Source organism: Colobus angolensis, unplaced genomic scaffold (assembly GCF_000951035.1).
Source record: "Colobus angolensis palliatus isolate OR3802 unplaced genomic scaffold, Cang.pa_1.0 Scaffold50, whole genome shotgun sequence".
Taxonomy (NCBI): Eukaryota; Metazoa; Chordata; class Mammalia; order Primates; family Cercopithecidae; genus Colobus; species Colobus angolensis.
The window spans coordinates 5,414,421-5,435,515 of NW_012118488.1; the positions used below are offsets into that span (position 1 = coordinate 5,414,421).

At 39.5% G+C, this 21,095-nt stretch overlaps 1 protein-coding gene across 1 annotated transcript in view; it reads left to right on the forward strand.

The window, feature by feature from the left end:
- Positions 1-20,136, forward strand: part of UTP18 (UTP18 small subunit (SSU) processome component homolog (yeast)) — a 34,495-nt gene extending 14,359 nt beyond the window's left edge. The window contains exons 7-14 of the mRNA XM_011959994.1: positions 884-1,058; positions 4,021-4,121; positions 4,401-4,491; positions 9,232-9,355; positions 11,800-11,974; positions 17,722-17,864; positions 19,161-19,199; positions 19,985-20,136. Of these exons, the coding sequence (XP_011815384.1) occupies positions 884-1,058; positions 4,021-4,121; positions 4,401-4,491; positions 9,232-9,355; positions 11,800-11,974; positions 17,722-17,864; positions 19,161-19,185 (834 nt within the window). The 3' untranslated portion in view covers positions 19,186-19,199; positions 19,985-20,136. The remainder of the gene's footprint in view (positions 1-883; positions 1,059-4,020; positions 4,122-4,400; positions 4,492-9,231; positions 9,356-11,799; positions 11,975-17,721; positions 17,865-19,160; positions 19,200-19,984) is intronic.
- Positions 20,137-21,095: the final 959 nt, after the last annotated feature.

The following is a 21,095-nucleotide window of genomic DNA, read 5'->3' on the forward strand; positions in this document are numbered from 1 at the left end:
ACCCCTTGCCTGTTCACAGTTTTGGTAGCTCACCATCCCTTGCCCACTCACATTTTTATTGAATGCACCTGTATGACTTCAGTGTACAAGGAGCCGTAATAATAGGGGATTTGGAATAAAATTTTTCTTCCACCGAATATAAAAGTTCAGGAAAATATTGGTTTAAAATAATAGATTGAAAAGTGATGAATATATTAGTCATGTTAGTGAATATGTTATCTCTATAAAAACGTGTTTTGTAAATTTTCTGGTGAGTTATTAGAGCAAAGCGATAATATGACCTCATGACTTTACTGCGTCTTCCATGTTTATTCATCTAACACTGATGTACCCTGGTAAGTTTCTTGGATTGCGACAATAAACAACAGACTTGGCCCTTAACTTCAGGATGTCACTCTCTGATGGGGGTATAGATGGTGAACACATGGTCACAAATGTAACCATTCAGTCCTGCAGGTGCTTCACAGTATCTCCTTTTGGATAGGGTTTTCTTTTAGAGAATAACACTTGGTCCAGTTCATGTAGTTTGGATGGGGCTGACTCTATTTCCTTATCTGTGGGTGGACAAACTCAAGAGATTAGTAGGGCAAGGTATGGGGAAGGAGAGTGGAGCTTCTGTGCCTTCTCAGGGCATGCCACCTCCCTGGCACCTCCATGTGTTTAGCAACCCAGAAGCTCTCTGAACCCCTTCTGTTAAGATTTTTTATGAAGGCCTCTTGACATAGGCATGATTGATTAAATCATTGGCCATGGCTGCTTAAGTCAGCCTTCAGCCCCCCTTGGATATGTATTTTTAAATGAATGCTTGTAGTGAAAAGTATATAGTACCAGGATACAGGGTCCGTGGAAATAATCAAAAGAACCAATTTGTACTTCTTTATAGGTTGATGGGAAAACAAATCCTAAAATCCAGAGCATCTATTTGGAAAGGTTTCCAATCTTTAAGGCTTGTTTTAGTGCTAATGGGGAAGAAGTTTTAGCCACGAGTAACCACAGCAAGGTTCTTTATGTCTATGACATGCTAGCTGGAAAGTTAATTCCTGTGCATCAAGTGAGAGGTAAGATTTCTGTTGAACACATGCAACCAATCATCCCCCCTCAGGTGAGTTTATATAACAGTGTTTACAACCACTTTTTTCACTCCATAGGATTCTTAAAAATAAAGAGTTTCTTTTGGTATAGTATTTGGAAAATGTCTTTGTGCTTTTGAGGTAATGCGTTTGAATGAAACCAGTGAACTTTTTTATTGAACACTTATGGAATGATCATAATTTGGAAGAGAAACAATTGCAAATACTTGGCTGTAAAGTTAGCAGTTGATGCAGCAGAAAAAGCATGAACCATGGAGCTAGAAGACCTGGATTCCATTTCTTTGGACAAACTGTTTCACCTCTCTGATCTTCAGGAAACTTGGATACTCTGTAGTTTTAGTGTTAGTTATAATAAAATTTTAATTTATATTTAGAGGGAATAAAGCACTGCTTTTGGAGGTATTTCTGTATTTTAAAGAATGAACTACTTAAAAAATAACGCTTTTTTAGGAGGTGAAAATTTATTTGCCCTCTGCCATACCCGTTCTTTTCTTGTATTTCCCTACTCCTTTATACCCCAAAATACGCCGACACCTTCATGCGTCCTTGGGGGAACCAAAGCCCTTCTAATGAGGTTGTCTGGCTAATCTCAGGAGGTAGTGTTGGCGTATGGCACGGTTTACTGGTGCTTTCCCTATTAAACTGCACATGCGTGTGGCTGGAAAGGACAAGAGTAGCTCTGTACAACCATTTTTCTACTAGTGGCTGAAAGTGGATGGGGCCTACTTTAGAAACATTTATGATGTTTATAGCATTTCCAGTATTTTCTTTCTTGTGTTCCTGGCACTTTGATCCTTTCCAAGTAGATCCTTGGTTTACTCTAAGGCAGAGCTTCTCAGAAGTAAATGTGCACATGAATCACATGGGGATCTCGTTAAGCTTCAGATTCTGATTCTGTAGGTCTTAGGTGTGTTTTCTAGTTCTCTCAGGTGATGGTGATACTGTGGTCCATGGACCTCATGTGGTTAAAAAACCTTAAACCATCTTCTCATATTGAAATAGAAAACAATATGTAGTAGTTGTTAATTTTTACATGTTATTTTACTAATCAAAAGTAGTGGATTCTGGCGTTTCCTTGTCTTGCATCCTCTTGGGAGAAAGCACACCATGCATTGGCCAAGATACAGTTAGTGATCTTTACCATGGATCTACTAGGTGTTCAGAAGTGTGTGTCTAGTCACCAACTCCTTTGGAGACATGGCATTGATCTTTCCTTCCCAGTATTTCTCCTTTTTCTTTTTTTCTTTCTTTTTTTTTTTTGAGACGGAGTCTGGCTCTGTCGCCCAGGCTGGAGTGCAGTGGCCGGATCTCAGCTCACTGCAAGCTCCGCCTCCTGGGCTTACGCCATTCTCCTGCCTCAGCCTCCCAAGTAGCTGGGACTACAGGTGCCCGCCACCTCGCCCAGCTAGTTTTTTGTATTTTTTAGTACAGACGGGGTTTCACCGTGTTAGCCAGGATGGTCTCGATCTCCTGACCTCGTGATCTGCCCGTCTCAGCCTCCCAAAGTGCTGGGATTACAGGCTTGAGCCACCCCGCCCGGCCATCTCCTTTTTCTATTTTCACATTTCCACTGCCTGATACTGTGCTGTTAGGATTAGGTCTATAGGGGTTTCCAGCTGTAGCTTCACATGGTGCTAGAATGGGCCTCCTGTCTCTGCTTCATCATGAAATCATATTTTCTTTATGTTTGGAACTATTTCAGTGTACTTTAGTCAGTACATACGGTTTATTAAGAAATTGTGATTAAAATTACCCTTATTAGGGATAGTGAAGTGCCTTTCATAGTAAGGAGACTGGTCAGCAGCAGAAGTAACCCCTGTGATTGGAAATATGTGTCTGAAATAATACTGGGAAGCATGAGTGCAAGCAAGGGAACTAAGGTAGTCTTTGGGAGGCAGGACTAGAGTGGGATATCTAGTTTGTAGTAGTGGAAAGTAGCCTTAATCTGCATTTTCCTGAAGTGGAACAAGGGTCCTTTAACCAGATTTTTGTAAATCCTTTTTCTCTAATTAGTATTTTAACTTAGTAACTTAAAATTTTAAAAACACAGACATATATTTTTGACTAGGCAATATATTCACATGGTATAAAAGTCTAATATGGAGAAATGAATGGATAGTGAAAACTCTCTTCTGCTCTGTCTCCCTGGCTACCTACTTTCCTTCTTTGGAGGTAGCCAGTTGTATGCATTCTGATGCATCCTATTAGGTAACTTTTTAAAGAGTAACTTGGCTCTCTGAGCATTTTGATGTCAGGAGGAGTCTCCTGTATAGTCAATATGAACCTTTCAGTCATGGAAAAAGAGACATGTCCTTTTGTAAGTAAGTTGACTGGTTTGTATACCTAGCTCTCGTATGATTTGGTTACATGTGTCACATCCAGGGAAGCTAGTCGATCCTTAAATAAACTGACATATTGTGAAAAGTTTTGGGTTTTTTTTTTTTTTTTTTGTCTCACAAAGTTAAAGATGAGACTCCTCTCCATCATGAGCTGCTTAGTAAGTGGCCAGCAGCTAGTTTGTATATGTTTTTATGTTTTTGGCTGTCTCCAGTGGCAGTGTATTTCCCTTCTGGTAATGAACTTTGTGACAAAGAAGTATAATTTATCCTTTTAGTTAATTAGCAGTATTACTGCATATATTTGGAAAATTAGTTGATTTGTTTACTGTGTGGAGAGCTGAGTCTGTGGCCTGCAAGTAAAATGGTGAATGCTAACCAGGACAAAGAAGAGAAGTTTGCTAAGTGCTTTGTAGTGACCTTATGTTTGGGTCAAACTCAGTGATGCCTGGGTTTAGACTTATTCAGGGTCTGAGCCAGGGTTTTAATTTGAGCCACTTACATGTTTTAAAAAGTAAGAAACTCTTTTGTAAATAGATGATAGTTTTACTGAAAACTGTATTAAAATTTAATTGCCTTATCTCCTATTTTAGGTTTGAAAGAGAAGATAGTGAGGAGCTTTGAAGTCTCCCCAGATGGGTCCTTCTTGCTCATAAATGGCATTGCTGGATATTTGCATTTGCTAGCAATGAAGGTAAAGCATTATTATTGCTACTTGTTCTTCTCCCACAAGATATTAGTGTAGGAATAGTCTTGAACCTTAACTCAGTGTGTCCTTAAATATACATCTCTAAGTAGAGGAGCACAGATGGGACTTGGAGAGAAGTTGTTGGTAGTTGGGGTAGACCTCTTGATTACAGGGAAAAATACAGTTGAGTGTGTGCTAGAAAGTAGAGAACTAGGTTGTTTTTCTCTACATTGTGTGATTCTTCTGTATACTTTCTAACAGTTTGATAAATATTTATTGTTTTAGACCAAAGAACTGATTGGAAGCATGAAAATTAATGGAAGGGTTGCAGCATCCACATTCTCTTCAGATAGTAAGAAAGTGTATGCCTCTTCGGGTAAGTCAATGACATGAAAGAAGCTAAGGATATTTTTACATTTTAAATTTTGGGCCAGGCACGGTGGCTCACACCTGTAATCACACTACTTTGGGAGGCCGAGGTGGGCGGATCATTTGAGGTCAGCGGCCTGGCCAAGATGGTAAAACTCCATCTTTACTAAAAATGCAGAAAGTAGCCGGGCGTGGTGGCATGGGCCTGTAATCCCAGCTACTTGAGAGGCTGAGGTGGGAGAATCACTTGAACCTGGGAGGCAGAGGTTGCAGTGAGCTGTGATTGGGCCACTGCACTCCAGCCTGAAGGACAGAACAAGACTCCATCTCAATAAATTATTTTTTTTTTAGCCGTCTATCCTGGGCGACAGAGCAAGACTCTGTCTCACAAAAAAACGAAAACAAAACAAAAAAACAAAAAACAACTAGGGTCGGGTGTGGTAGCTTACTCCTGTAATCCCAGCACTTTGGGAGGCGGAGGCGAGTGGATCATTTGAGGTAAGGAGTTCAAGACCAGCCTGGCCAACATGGTAAGACCCTGTCTCTACTAAAAATACAAAAATTAGCCAGGCATCCCAACTAGTCGGGAGGCTGAGGCAGAGAATTGCTGGAACCTGGGAGACAGAAGCTGCACTGAGCTGAGTTCACATCTCAAAAAAAAGAAAAAACAAACAAACAAACATATATATTATATATATATATATATGAATTTAACAAAAAGCTGTGTTTGGTTTTAAAGTTTCTTTTTAGGTAGAAAATCATTTATTTTTAGAATTCATTTTTGTTGCCATTGCCTTCTCATTAATAATAATGGAGAGCTAACAATTTAACATGCAGTTTTAACATGTTTGGGGAAAGAATAGGAAGATTACGCTTATGTAAAAGATTATTCAGGGATAATCATTCTCCTCTGATTTCCCGTGCTATGAACATTAAAATAAAATTTTATATGCCTTTTTTCCCCTATTCTATCTTTTGTCACTTGGTTTTCAGGAAACCTTCAGAGGGCGCAAAGGAAAAACTTCCACTACAGTTTGGTTTGTATTAACATTCTTGAAATGACAAAATCATAGATACAGAGAATAGATTAGTGGTTGTGAGGGTTTAAGGGGGATTTGAGGGCAGGAGAGAAGTGGAGGTGACTGTAAAAGACCAACAGGAGGGGTCCTTGTGGTGATGGGAAGTTTTGTGTCTTGACTGTATCAGTGTCACTATCCTGGTTTTAATGTTGTCCTGTAGTTATGCAAAATGTTAACATTGGGGGGAGATGGTAAAGTAAGACTACACTGTATTTTCTGTATTATTCCTTACAGTGTATGTGAATCTACAATTATCTTAAGAGGCATAATTTTAATTAAGTAGTCCTACCTTTCTTAAAAAGATAAGGCAGACATTATTTAAAAAAAGATGATTCATTTGAAGATTTTCTGACTTTCTTTTTGAAAGTTACTTAAAATCATCAACTCCTGTAACAATACTCTCTTGACTTCGATAATGTTTTAAATTTTCTTCATTATTGTCCTTTCTGACATTTCTGTAGCTCTTTTAATTAACCTGCACTGTCGTGCTCTTCTACCTTTCTGACTTCCCTAAGTCTTCTTGACTCTTATTCTGTATCCCAAAGGACCGTGGGGGCCATCCCTTGGGAGAGCTACATAATCTTAGTATAGTTAATGCTGTATTTGGTAGCGGGAGGCTTTCAAGTGGTTCTGCTCTGTGAGTAGTAGTCAGCAATCTCTGTACAGCTTTTTAGCATAATTTTTATTTGACCTCAGCTAGGAGCATTTGGTAATTTAACATTAATAAAATTAGTAGCATTAATTAAAATTATTTAACTTTTTGAAAAGGATTAATTTTAGCATTAACATTAATTTTTGTTTTGTTTTTATCCTAGAATCAGACTTTCACAAGGTTATTTACATTTGTATGTTTCTAATCAATGAATATAAGGCCAGGAGTAGCTATATTTTCTATATTATACTAGTTTTTGTGACCAGAAAGAAGAGAAAGAAAAGAAGAGAAAGAGGAAGGAAGGAAGGAAGGAAAGATGGAAGGAAGGAAAGAAAGAATTAGTTCAGAGTGATATTCCTGATGAAATGACCCTTGGCCCTGGGAGAGAGAGAGAGTCAGGGAGGGAGAAGAGGTGGGGAAGGGAAAAGAGGTGGGGAGGGTTGGTCAGCAGAGGTACTGAAATTTGATATATGAATTGGATGCAGATGTAATGTATTTACAAATTTGGTCACGGCTGTCTAATTTATAGTAAGGTCCTAAGAAAGCAGGGAAGGAGAAATCAAAAGTTGAGCCTTGGTAAGTTAGGGGTAATTTTGAAATTTTGATGGTTCTCCTCCTCCCTCTCCCCTTCTTCCTCCTTTTCTTCTTCTTTTTTTTTTTTTTGAGACGAAGTCTCACTCTGTTGCCCAGGCTGGAGTGCAGTGGCATGATCTTGGCTCACTGCAACCTCTGCCTCCCAGGTTCTAGCAATTCTCCTGCCTCATCCTCCTGAGTAGCTGGAATTACAGGCGCATACCGCCATGCCCAGCTAATTTTTTGTATTTTAGTAGAAATGGGGTTTCCCTGTGTTGCCCAGGCTGGTCTCGAACTCCTGAGCTCAGGCAATCCACCTGTCTCAGCCTCCCAAAGTGTTAGGATTACAGGCATGAGCCACCACGCCCAGCCACTTCTTTTTTTTGTTTTTGAGACTGAGTCTTGTGTTGCCCAGGTTGGAGTGCAGTGGCACGATCTCAGCTCACTGCAGCCTCTGCCTCCCGGGTTCCAGCGATTCTCCTGCCTCAGCCTCCTGGGTAGCTGGGATTACAGGCACACATCACCACATCCGGCTAATTTTTGTATTTTTAGTAAGACGGGGTTTCACAATGTTGGCCAGGCTGGTCTTGAACTACCGACCTCAGGTGACCCGCCCGCCTTGGCCTCCCAAAGTGCTGGGGTTATAGGTGTGAGCCACTGGGTGCAGACCCTTTTCTTATTCTGTATGGAGTAGTTTATGTGATTGGTAACATATTGTTCACATTACATTGTTACATGTAAAGAATATTTTGAGATAAAAAGAGTTGAAGAGTTTACCTTTTTCTGACTTTACAGGTTTTGTCTTTGTTTACTCATGAATTTTTTTTTTTTTTTTTTTTTTTTTTTTTGAGACAGGGTCTTGCTCTGTCTCCTAGGCTGGAGTGCAGTGACGTGATCTTGGCTCATTGCATCTTCTGCCTACTGGCTTCAGGCAATTCTCATGCCTCAGCCTCCCCAAGTAGCTGGGATTACAGGCGTGTGCCACTATGACCAGCTAATTTCTGTATTTTTAGTAGAGATGGTGATTCACCATTTTGGCCAGGTTGGTCTCGAACTCCTGGCCTCAAGTGATCTGCCTGCCTCTGCCTCCCAAAGTGCTGGGATTACAGGCATGAGCCACCGTGCCTGGCCATCTCATGGATTCTTTGCTGCCTTTTTTGCCATAAGTTATCAACTCATGGTCATTTCATGCACTTGCTTTCTAGATGTTCTTGCTTTTGATCTCTTCCCATTTTAGTCTATTGAGAGACTAATCTTTAAACACTTTCCTTTATTATAGCATTAATGTACAGGCAAGCATATAAGGCAAAGGTTTAAAAATTTGATCCTATTCAGTTTTCCCAAATATGTTTTACTGCTACTTCACCTGCACCCTTACTCCAGCCTGGAACATTTTATTTGTTAGGGAGTTGAAACTGAGATTCACTGAATTCTCATTGGGAGAATAAGAGTACATGTGGAAGGGTGAAGTTTAGAGCAATATCCTAAAAGGAAAGATATTGAGGTACTAGAAAAAGGAAGAGGTAAAATAGTGAGGATCCACTTTTGAGATGGATGTATGGTCATTTCAGTAAACTATCTGTGCTTATTCGTAAGCTTGCGTTTAGCATTTTTTATCATTTAAATAACTTGGTAATAGATAAATTGTGTGTGTCTTAATTATAAATTCCTGTGTTCTGGATCAGTTCGTTTTTCACTTCTTCCTCTTCCATCATCAACAGTTTGGTATGTAAATCACTAATCTTGCCTATGAGGTACTCTAATACCTGTTGGTAGATGTTGAAAGAGCGATGCTAGTGAGTGGTGTTTTGTTTTGCCTCAGGTTTTTGCTCCAATAATTTATCTGAGTGGAACTTAGAAGCTTTTTCTAAAAGTTCAACTCAAACCAACAGCTTGTGATTTTTTCCTGTAAACCTAAAGGTATTGTCTATTAATGACTAACTGATGCAGTTTTCTTCTGTATATGTGAATGTATACAAGAAATAGTCTTAGGCTGGGCATGGTGGCTCACACCTGTAATCGCAGCACTTTGGGAGGCCAAGGCAGGTGGATCACCTGAGGTCAGGAGTTTGAGACCAGCCTAGCCAACATGGTGAAAACCCATCTCTACTAAAAATAACAAAAATTAGCTGGGCATGGTGGCACAAACTGTAATCCCAGCTATTTGGGAGGCTGAGGCAGGAGAATCGCTTGAACCCAGAAGAAGGAGGTTGCATTGTGCCGAGATGGCGCAGTTACACTCCAGCCTGGGTGACGAGCAAAACTGCATCTCAAATATGGAAAAAAGAAAAATTCTTAGTCCAGTTTTCCAGAACTAGGAGCGTTATAATAGGTCTGTATTTGTAGTCTCCTGTACTATTAAGAGGGACTGAGAGTGGCCAGTTTACTTGCCTTTCAAATTTAAAGCAAAATTAACAACTATTTTTTTCACTCTTTTATTCAGGGGATGGAGAAGTTTATGTTTGGGATGTGAACTCAAGGAAGTGCCTTAACAGATTTGTTGATGAAGGCAGTTTATATGGATTAAGCATTGCCACATCTAGGAATGGACAGTATGTTGCTTGTGGGTAAGAGAGATTCTTGTAACCTTAATCGCATTGTGCTAATGAGAATATGTTAAGGAATTGAATATACTAGATGGTGTGTGAGTAGTTCTCTTTATAAACTATTCAGTAATTATGAAATTGGTCAACCCAGCTGAGCTTTTTTCATTTTATCATCTTTGTGCAGTGTTGAATAATAATATTACAGTAGTGCCCCCCTTATCTGCAGTTTCACTGTTTGTGGTTTTAGTTACCTGTGTTTAATCACAATCTGAAATCTACATAAGATATTTTGAGAGCAAGAGACCACATTCACGTAAATTTTATTAGGATATATGTTACAATTGTTCTGTTTTATTGTTATGTCAGTCTGTTATTATGCCTAATTTATGAATTAAACTTTTTTTATAGAAATGTGTGTATAGGAGAAAACACAGTACACGTAGGGTTCGGTAATCCACAGTTTGAGACATCCACTGGGGTCTTGGAACATACAGCCTGCAGATAAGGAGGGATTACTATAACTGCAGTTGAACGCCTTTTTAGCAAAGAAAATGCTGGCGCTACCTTATGTCATTGTATTTTTTCCTGTTTAAAATGCCTGTTTGGTCGCATCAAGTTTTCCTGTAATTATTTTCAGCTTCTTGTCATTGATGAGGAGATAAAATAAGTTTAACTTTGGCTTTAAATCTTTAAGATACCTAAAGCATTTTTCCTTTATCCAGCTGGGGGTATAAATAAAAAACATGTTTCTAGGAAATACCATTTGATAGTATTGTAGAAACTTTAAAAATATTATCTAGAACACATTGTGCTATTACTGAAAAAACTGGTTATTACACTGGGGAAAAGATGGGTGTGTTCTCCTACTTGATTCTAAAGATGCAGGGTGGGAGGATGAGACATTGGATACTTTGCAGTAATTCTAAGCTACCTTACTAAACCACTAATTAGCACCCATAATTCTGTAACTTCAAGAAGTAGGCTTTTATGATTTTCTTAGACCAAACAAAATTGAGCCATGAAATGATTTCAGTCAAATCCTCCCTGGGATGGGAAGTCAAGGGGTCTTACTGTCCAGAAACTTAGCATGCTCTCTACTCTTTGTTCACTCTCTCCTTCCAGGTTAAAACTGGGGAAACTACTTGTATATATATCCCTACCACCATTTGCAAATTGGAGTTTGGGAGGAAAGGCAAGTAGAACTAGGCTGTGGAGCTTGGAGACCAGGCCATCTGCCTTAGGCAGTAAGACAGTAACAGATCCCTTGGAGGGGGAGTGCCCTGATGAAGGCCCCTTCCTTTTGTACCCATGCCTGTGCCAAGCCTGTAGCGAGGGACATCTCAGCACAAGCCAAGCATTTGCCAGGGTAGTGTGCGCTGTGGCAGCAATTCATGAGTAGGAGATCTTTTGGGAATCAAGCTCCTTTAAAATGAAGACTGCTGTTTAAACTATAAGTAGTTTTAAGAAGAACTGCATTTGCCTCTATGTGGGACAAGAAAAACTGCACAAAAATGGTCTTCACTCAAATTTGTGAAGCCAGTCTTCCTTGCCCTCTGTTTTTTGTATCACTTTTTATTAGTCCCCTTTGAAGGGCCTATATAGGAAAGAATCTAATACTAGTAGCTTAAACTCATTTAATTTTAATTGCCCTTCAGTGTAATTGATTTCTGATGTGCTTTTCTAAAGACCATTTAAGGCTTTAGAATCTTAAAGTTATTCTTAAAGAATCTTAAGCAAATCTTTAAGCTTTTAGAAGAGGAAGAAAGGGACAGGTCGATGAGCCTTGAGGTCACTGCACCAGTAGGCAGGCATCAGGTAATGAGTCACCAGGACAGTAGGAATGGCAATAGGGGAATAGGCAAAGGATGTTTGTAATGTATTTGATAAATGCTTAGAAGATGAGGAGTGGGAGAGAAGTATTCATGTTCTCAGGCTCCAAGCCTGTGCAACCAGAGGAGTGGAATTGTCATTGAAGGGAGGCGGAAGGAAGGGAGGAGGGGTAATGGTGTTAGAAGAGATAATTAATGCATGTGGCCACCCCCACAAACCGTTAGGAATGCAGTGCGTAATTAGGACTAAAGGCACTGATTTGGATGTGGTGGGTGATTAGGTGGTCTGTGGGAGTAAATGAGATGAGTGAGACACTAGAAGTAGGTTGGAAATAGAATCCTGAGGACAAGAATCAGTGGAGAAAGAGGTGACTGTGAAGGAAACAGGATGCAAGAAGAGTCAGTAAAGTTTAACCTTCAAGAAGTCAACAGAATGGGGAGAATTTGAATTCTGTTTTCAGCCTGTTTGGTTGGAGGTTCTATAGGACATCTGTGGCTATAGTGGTGATAGCTGGACTCTTTGTAACATATGATTCCTGTAAATACCAGTTTGTGGGGTTAAATCTATATTCACTTAGGTTGTGAAAGCCCTTTTACTTGTTTTTTAATCTACTTTAATCCCTTTTCTCTTTGTAGTTCCAATTGTGGAGTGGTAAATATATACAATCAAGATTCTTGTCTCCAAGAAACAAACCCAAAGCCAATAAAAGCTATAATGAACTTGGTTACAGGTGTTACTTCTCTGACCTTCAATCCTACTACAGAAATCTTGGCAATTGCTTCAGAAAAAATGAAAGAAGCAGTCAGATTGGTAAATATTTCATTACTCCTTTATCATTGTTAGTTTTTAAATTTAAGTTGAAAACATGCAAGAGTAACAGGAAAGGAGAGTGTTGAATTATTTTTAAAACAGTGGCTTCTTTTGATGTAGAAATTACTAGGATTATAGCTTTTGGATGTGGTTGTTGGAAGGATGCACAGTAACCACCACATTTGATTATGTCAGTTCTTTCAGGAAAGCTTTGCTGTCCATTCTCACCATTCCTAAAGTGGTCCTCATTTTCAGAGGTTTCTTATAGTGTTAATGTTAAGGACTATATTTAAGGCAGACGCTTCTTCACAATTTTCTTTCCTCATCTGCCTTTTTAAGACCTGTTGTCTTAATGGAACGGAGGCAGTTCTTGGGTTTTGAAAGTAAGTTGAACTTGAAAATTAAATTGTGTAAAAGTATTGTAATTTAAATAGCTAGATAGTACCTGTGAATATACCCTTCGTGTCAGGAATCTGCAGGACCACCTCCAGGTTTGGTGGCTAACTATAGACAACTTCCAGGACTCTGCATATGTTCGTTGAACTCATGGCTAAAATGTATTGCCGTGAAAAGGATACAAAGCAAAATCAGCAAAGGGAAAGGGTACATGGAGTAAAGTCCAGAGGAAACCTTCTAAGAGTCCTCTTCTAGTGGAGTCACACAGGACAGTTTAATTCCTCCAGTAATGAGATGTAACAACATGTGTTAAGTGTTTTCTACCTGGGAAGCTAATTAGAGACTCATTGCGGAAGATTTTTATTGGGAGTTCATACAGGTACCACCTCTGCCTATCTTGTACCCTTCTGCTTAGCATGTACCAAAATTCTAGATTCCCAAAAGAAAAGCCGGGTGTTTAGCATAAACCACATTGTTTGTACAAACAGTTTAGGCACAGTGAGCTACCCATATCATTCAGGGAAAGTTTCATGCCAGTATAAGGAATTGTGTGCTAGTCAAGTTCTCCAACACCATGCGATGACCACCTTTGTAAACAGACCTTCTCTTTTTTTTTTCCCCGAGATGGAATCTCGCTCTGTTGCCCAGGCTGGAGTACAGTGGTGCGATCTCAGCTCACTGCAACCTCCGCCTCCTGGGTTCAGGTGATTCCTCTGCCTCAGCCTCCTGAGTAGCTGGGATTATAGGATTGTGCCACCACGCCCAGTAATTTTTATATTGTTTTTTTTACTAGAGACGGGGGTTTCACCATGTTGGTCAGGCTGGTCTCAAACTCCCAACCTCATGGTCTGCCCGCCTCGGGCTCTCAAAGGGCTGGGATTATAGGCGTGAGCCACCGGGCCCGGCCCAGAACTTTCTAAGGATAGCAGCCTTGGGCCTATGGAAACTCTTTTCTGCCCAACCTTAGAGCTCAGCTTCAGTATCACCCCATCTCTGTGAAGTTTCCTACTCTTCAGGCAGAACCAATTTCCTCATTCACTTAACAATTTTTTGCCCAAGGCACCAGGTGGCATAGAACTTTGAATAGCAGAATTGCATTTACTGCTATGTGTTTACTACCAGATTGTACACACTTTACAAAGTGTGTTATTTTTATTGTGCTCACTTGGCAAAAAGCCTTGCGTCTGCCATCAGCTTTGTGTTAGAATATATAGTTTACAAAGATTTACAAAGAATTCTACAAAAAGTTTGAGTCAAATAACAGTTCTTCAGAGGATTAACTTAACCAAAGTAAACAGTTAATAAAGGGCAGAATTGTGATTTGGATGCCACATTTTTTTCTAGCAGTTCATTGGTTTTCTGGCTGAATTCCACAGAGTCCTAGATTCTGCACAGGGCTTTATATGGCATGTAGGGCAAGGAGGAGGCTAAGCGCCTACTTGTATCATGTAGAGCTGTATCATTGTTGTCTCTGGTATATATTGGGATTCTGCATATGATTTCCTTAAGAAATGTTTTGTTGCGCTGGGCGTGGTGGCTCAGACCTGTAATCCCAGCACTGTGGGAGGCCAAGGCGGGTGGATCACTTGAGGTCAGGAATCCAAGATCAGCCTGGCCAACATGGTGAAACCCCATCTCTACTAAAATTACAAAAATTAGCTGGGCTTTGTGGTGGGCGCCTGTAATCCCAGCTGCTCAGGAGGCTGAGACAGTAGGATCGCTTGAGCCTGGAAGGTGGAGGTTGCAGCGAGCCGAGATCGTGCCTCTCTACTCCAGCCTGGGTGACAGAGTTAGACTCTGTGTCAAAAACAACAACAAAATGGTTTGCTGGAAAAAGAGTGAAAAATACAGCATAGCATTTTATTGCCTCTCTGTTGAATGAATCATTTGATAAATGAGAAGGTTCTAATTCAAGTCAGCTTTAAAATCCCTGCTCCCTAATGGGAGTGGTGTACTAGTAATATTAACCTTTTATCACTTTAATGGTAGTAAATTGTTTTAGAAAACCATCGGATCTATCTGCTGTTGACATAATATATTCTGCAAGACATATAATAGTTAGTTCTGCATAGTTTGCTTCAGTGATCATGACAGCATTTATATTTTTTTTATTGTGGCAAAATCACACAAGGAATTCATTAGTAAAAGCCAAATCACAGTTTTTAAATGGTAGTCAACCATAATATCTAATGGAAAGAAGCCAGGCATAGCAGCTCCATAATGCCTTGGTAAAACATTGTTAGTATCGTTAAATGCAATCAATCCCTTATAATGAATGATTCAGACAGTTTTGTCATCCCATTACAAATCACTGTGAATTTCAGCTGTTGGAATAGCAGGAGACTCAGAAGTCAAATTCCTGTTACATCAACAATTTTGGATGTAGTAGAATGCCATGGAACTTTCTACCCATTAAATCAAGGATGAGTGAGCTTTTACTTGTTGAATTTTGATATCTGGATACTTAACTGTTGTGATAGAAATGGTATTAGAAAGCCGACTGTGGTGGCTCACGCCTGTAATCCCAGCACTTTTTGAGGCCAAGGCGGATGGATCACCTGAGGCCAGGAGTTAAAGAAGTTGGATCTTTATAGGCATTTTTCCTAATAAATAGTTCAATTGTAGCCTTTTTTTTTTGAGACGGAGTCTCGCTCTGTGGCCCAGGCTGGAGTGCAGTGGCTGGATCTCAGCTCACTGCAAGCTCCGCCTCCCGGGTTTACGCCATTCTCCTGCCTCAGCCTCCCGAGTAGCTGGGACTACAGGCGCCAGCCACCTCGCCCGGCTAGCTTTTTGTATTTTTTAGTAGAGACGGGGTTTCACCGTGTTAACCAGGATGGTCTCGAACTCCTGACCTCGTGATCCGCCCGTCTCGGCCTCCCAAAGTGCTGGGATTACAGGCTTGAGCCACCGCGCCCGGCCAATTGTAGCTTTTAAAACAGAGACTATAAATAGATGTCAGAGCACAGCATAGTTTTAATCAGGTGAGATCATTGGCCTGAGGGATTGTGAGAGGTTACACTAGGGAAGTGTAGATACTTGCAGGTAGATACTATTGATGTCTTAGGAGGACATTGTAAACAATCCACCTCCTTTACCCCATATTCCAAGTCAGTAGCAGAAATAAAATTTAGGCCAAGTGCGGTGGCCCACACCTTAATCTCAGCACTTTGAGAGGCCAAGGTGAGAGGATCACTTGAGGCCAGGAGTTCGAGACTAGCCTGGCCAACAAGAGGAAACCCCATTTCTACTAAAAATAAAAAAATTAGCTGGGTGTGGTGGCCCACACCTATAATCCCAGCTACTCAGGAGGCTGAGACAGAAGAATTGCTTGCCCCCAAGAGGCAGAGGTTGCAGTAAGCTGAGATCGCGCCACTGCACTCCAGCCTGGGCAACAGTGAGTGAGACTTGATCTCAAAAAAAAAAAGAAAAGAAAAATTCAGATAGAAAGATTGGTTCTAGTGTATTTTGATGAGGAAGAGTCAGAAAACCAGCTCCCCAAACTTCAAAGTCATTCCAGGAAGTTGGTGAGTGAATGCCTGAGGCATGGTTTTGTAGTTTCAGGTGAAGAGGGTGGGAACAAAAGGCAGAGGGTAGGACAACTTTGTCCTTAGCCCTTGCAGCAAATGTTTTTTCCTGGTCATCTGCTTTCCTGATGCTTTGGATCATCTGTTCATAATTGGGGCATGCTTGGAGGATACAAAGTTAACAATAACCCAAGCGAAACACAGTTAAACCAAGGTACTTATCACAGATTTATATAATATCTGCCTTCCCAAATTAAATGTAAATAAATTTTTGCAATATCCATGTTGTGGCTTCTCTCTATAAAACAGGAGTCTGCTTTTTTACTAAGTGCTTGAAAATATATATATACTTAATATAAATACTTAAAGTAATTTCTTGAGGAACCTTTATAGAGAGTGGTATTTAAGAACTTTAGAAGTGAAGACCAAATTGGGGTACTGCCAACTTAGCTTTAATGGGTCAAGACCACTTCTCATTAGCACCATTGCCTTCACATTGATGCTGTGCTGTGCAGGCAGAACCTGCCTTCCAGCAAAGTTGAAAATAATTGAATGTGGCTTGGAGATTCACTGTAAACAGTATTTTCTTGACAAAATGGTCGGTAAGTATGTATCAGAATTTGGCCTAATGTATGACTGACTGAAAGCAGTTTAATAGGTGTATGTATCACAGCACTTGTCTGTGAAAATCACTTTGATTGACGGTATAAAGTGTGACCTGAAAGTATGGAGGATGACTAACTGTCCAGGTAAATAGCTGAATGGTAACGGTTATATGTATTTGAACATCAAGGTGCTATATCTTTTCGGAGAGCTAGAGAACATCTGAAAGTGAGTGTTGTTACAATTGTGGCCTAAAGGTAACTGCTTCCACACCTGGGTTTTATTCATCCACAAATTGGGTGAGGACCTGTCTCTTGAATTTAGGAAGTAGACTCTGGAGAAAGAGATATGTGTGTTCCTCCTCATACTTAGGTCTGGCTTTGAGGTGAGCGAGCTTTTGGCTCTCTCTAAATCAGGACAGTTTCACTTGGAGTTAGATTTTCATGATTCAGCCCTCTTTGAGGAGAAATTGTAAAAGGCAAAGAGTATATACGATAATTGAAAATTAAAAGTACAAAATGGCAATTTTATGGTAGTAGAATATATGTGGTATGACTCTGCCTAGGTTTCAGTTATGTAAAATCAGACTTTATAATGTTTAATTTTTTTCACTGTTTAACTAACCAGATGAATCTTCATGTTTAAAATCTCTTTTCCCTGTGATCAGATTTTAGTATTCTTTACTGTGGCCATTAAGCTAGAGTGGGTGCTATTTGCTTTGGTTTATTCATTAATCTATTCATTGAACAAACATTTGAATCTCTGAGGCATCATGCTAGATGCTGTGTTGATGCTTTTTTCTCTTTCCTCCTTTTCTTCTCAGTTAATAACGCATTAAAGATCAAATTTCATAACGTGTACACATGGGCACAGAGGATAGTATAATAGGCATTGGAGACTTGGAAAGGTGGGAGGAGGGTGAGGTGGGTACAATATTCACCACTCAGGTGATGGGTACACTAAAAGCCCAGACTTCACCACTGTGTAAGAAATTCATGTAGCAAAACTGCAGTCATGTCTTTTAACTATAAAAATAAAGTAATAAAAAAATGAAAGATCAAACTTGATTTTGGAATACTTTGCTGCACTAATAGGCTGTACTTCCTTGTGTGCTACAATCAAAATGAGCTTTATGTTTCAGCAGAAAGATAGAATGAAGATTACAATTCAAGAAACATGAGCTCCCAGTTGTTACAGTTTAAAGCTTTTTATTATCTCCTGCAGGTTCATCTTCCTTCCTGTACAGTATTTTCAAACTTCCCAGTGGTTAAAAAGAAGAATATTTCTCATGTTCATACCATGGATTTTTCTCCAAGAAGTGGATACTTTGCCTTGGGGAATGAAAAAGGCAAGGCCCTGATGTATAGGTAGGTATTATTTATGTTTAAAAGTCAGAGATACCTATAAACTACGTGTGACAGTATGAAGAGATACTGTATATTCCTAATTCTACAATTAGTAAATTATAGCCTGTTTATCTTGACTCTCATCTTCATTATCTTCGGGTATTTTTCTACCATAAAATGTCACTAGCAGAAAAGTTCACTGGGGGAATATATATATTTTTTGGAAAGCACTATTTTGAGAATGTCAAATTGAGGAAAAGTAGCCACTTTAATAATATTTCCACTTTCTTGGTGCCTTATATTTAGATTAACTTTTGCTGATTTAATAATTCAGTTTACTCCACTAGATTTAATTGATTTCTTTTTAAAAGGTGTTTCTTTCCCTGTAGCTGTAAGCTGTAAATAAGGGTGTTAAGCACAAAGATAACCAAAACTTACATGCACTGTCCAGGTTCTTTTCTGTACCCGACATACTTGGCTATAAAACAGGAACAAACAAAACCTAATTACATCATTGCCAGAAGATACAGGTGACAAGGTGGATCTTCAGGGCAAACTAAAGAGTTTTCAGTAGAAAACTTGTGATGTAAATCACAGCCCTCTTTCCTTGCTCCTTGTGTTGTTAGTGAATGCTACATAGAACCCTGTGTTTCTGTTTGTATGCTTTAGGGAACTCCTGCTTTCAAAATGAACTAAAATCAGGAGTGAAGAAAAGGAGGAATGTAAATTGGTTTTGAGGAAATAGTTGTGAAAGGAGAATATACCAGACAATAATGTGGTTTAAAGTTCTACTTACTTTGAAAGGAAAATGGGTTATACCAGGATAATTGCATTAGTCTCATTTCAGGTCAGATTTGGAGTGTTTCAGTTTTGTATTTTATAAAAGGATGCAGATTCTTATTGCACTTAGAATTCTCTTCCAAATCCTTTGGTATTTTTATAACTGAAATTTTCTTTTCTCTAAGACCCAAAGGCCGTTAGATTTTTCACCAGGGCATTGCTCTGTAGAATGAGACTGTTTCTAGCTATACTAGTGACTGGAATGGACTGATGACATTTTTATTGATTATTTCTGATCAGGTATTTCATAGACCCCTATGTGAAACTTTGGAGTAAGCTTACGCATGTTATCTAAAATCTGAGGCATTCAAATCCTCCAGAATGTCAGATTGAGGAGTCTGAACCTAACTGCCTGGTGTGAATGATTGTAATTACATATTTTTCTCACTAAAATCTTCCTAAATGCCACTCTGTGATCTAATTGAAAATACTGTGGGTAATTACAAAGTTTAGATGACTTATTTTTCACTTTTCCAGGTTGCACCATTACTCAGACTTCTAAAGAGACTATTTGAAGTAAGAAAACCCTTTTCTTACAAATTCTGCAGGTTTTAAGGTTACATCCATTGCTGTCAGTTGGTGGAAGCAGCACATTAGCTGAGCTTTGTTTCTCTACCCCTAGGTTACTGCATCTTTATTTAGAGGGGTGGGATGGAAGTAGATCAGGAACTGTCTAGCTGAAGTCGAACCTTCCTTGGAAATTTCTTATCCCAAATCACAACAATCTGGCTCGGTTCTTCTGAGGTCTGATCTCTAATGTTGCATTCAGTAATTCTTATCAAAATTGTAATTACTGAACATGTTTAATCCACAAAAGACTTAATAACACAGAGATGGGTCTTCAAATATAGCTATAGCTTGTATGAGCTTAAATCCTCTTATATATATGTTTCTTGAGAAATTAGCAACTTGTCCTGTTTCACAGAACTAGATAAAGGGGCTGGCCATTAGTTCTACTGCCCAATATTTAAAACCGTAGAACATCCTTCCCTTCTCATGGCGTCCTTTCGGGTCTGAGATACAGTGGTTCTGAGATTGAGCTTTGCAATTGGCCTCTTCATCACAGTTCACTGTTTGGTCTCCTCAGAGATTAATGAATGTTGAGAGACTTTGAGAATGCAGATATATATATTTAATTAGGACAAAGGATTTTTAAAGTTACAGGCATTTTGGGCAAAACTTTAGCCAGGAGGGGAAAGCAGTTTGGCTATCCTGTCTCTAAAGATTACATTGCCAGTATGTGTTTGTTGATGACCAGCAGCTATAAATCAGGTATGTAATTTCTTTTGTTCTTTCCTCAGGTCCAGTTGAGTCACAAGAGAAGCCTGCCTTGATATATCGTCTCAGAAACTTTCCTGAATGTGTGATAATATATGGAAAATGATTTATAGAGCCAGCTGTGCTTAAGAGCCGGTAATGTCTTAATAAACATGTGGCAGCTTTTGTTTGAAAATAAGTGTATCTGGTTCTTCCCTCTACCCCCAACACACACACACACAAACTTGGATGCATTTAAGACTAAACATGAGAAATTGGAAACACCTGTCTGTAGCCAACAATAAAATATAAGCAGATTTTCTCATACTTCACAGCTAACCCTGATGCCTGGTTTCCCCTTTCCTGAATAGATCTCTCTATGCTTTAGGGGATCAGCTAACAGGTAGTCTCTTGAGCTGTGGAGGTCAGTCGGCTTGATACAGAGCAGTGAAATCTCACATAGTGAAGTTCGAACTTCCAAGTTTTCCGGGAAAGGTGATTTTGGAAATGAAAAGGCTTTTCTGGGCTTATTACTTCAAATCATTGTCATTGTTATTTGAAGAGGGGGCATAGTAAACCTGGTAGTCTTGTCCTACGGATTATCCGCCACTGCCTTTCCTGGAGATAAATGTTCATTATGCCAAGTTAAATGTTTGATTTGTATTTCAAGGTTGACAGCTGGCTCCATAGTTATCTTATAATATAACCTTGCTTGAGACCAGTCCTCCTTACATTTCGTAGGAAGAACTGACACTATGTCGTGCATTTAAGAAGCATTAAAGGGGTTGGGTGGGTGTTATGAGAAGTATCAAGTTAGGTCTAATAGCTTTCAGCCCCACCCTCTACTAAAACATGGAAGAGAGAAGTCAGGGCGGAGGAGGGAGTTTTTTCAGCAACAGAAAGTAGCTCTGCCCAGTGAAGTAATAGGTCCCTTTGTGTCTTCAAGGCTGTCCTGGGTCAGCTGGAGAGGATGTAGGACGTAGAGCAGTCCAATAGGTGTGGGTTGTGTTAACTTATCCCAGCATCTTTCTAAAAGAACATTTTATCTTGAGATGGACTATTGCAATCTAATTGTGGAGACACTTCCCCTATTTCCTTTCTCAGCAACTTTTTCCATAGTAAATAGTATTAATGCTAAAACCTCAAATTCCTGAA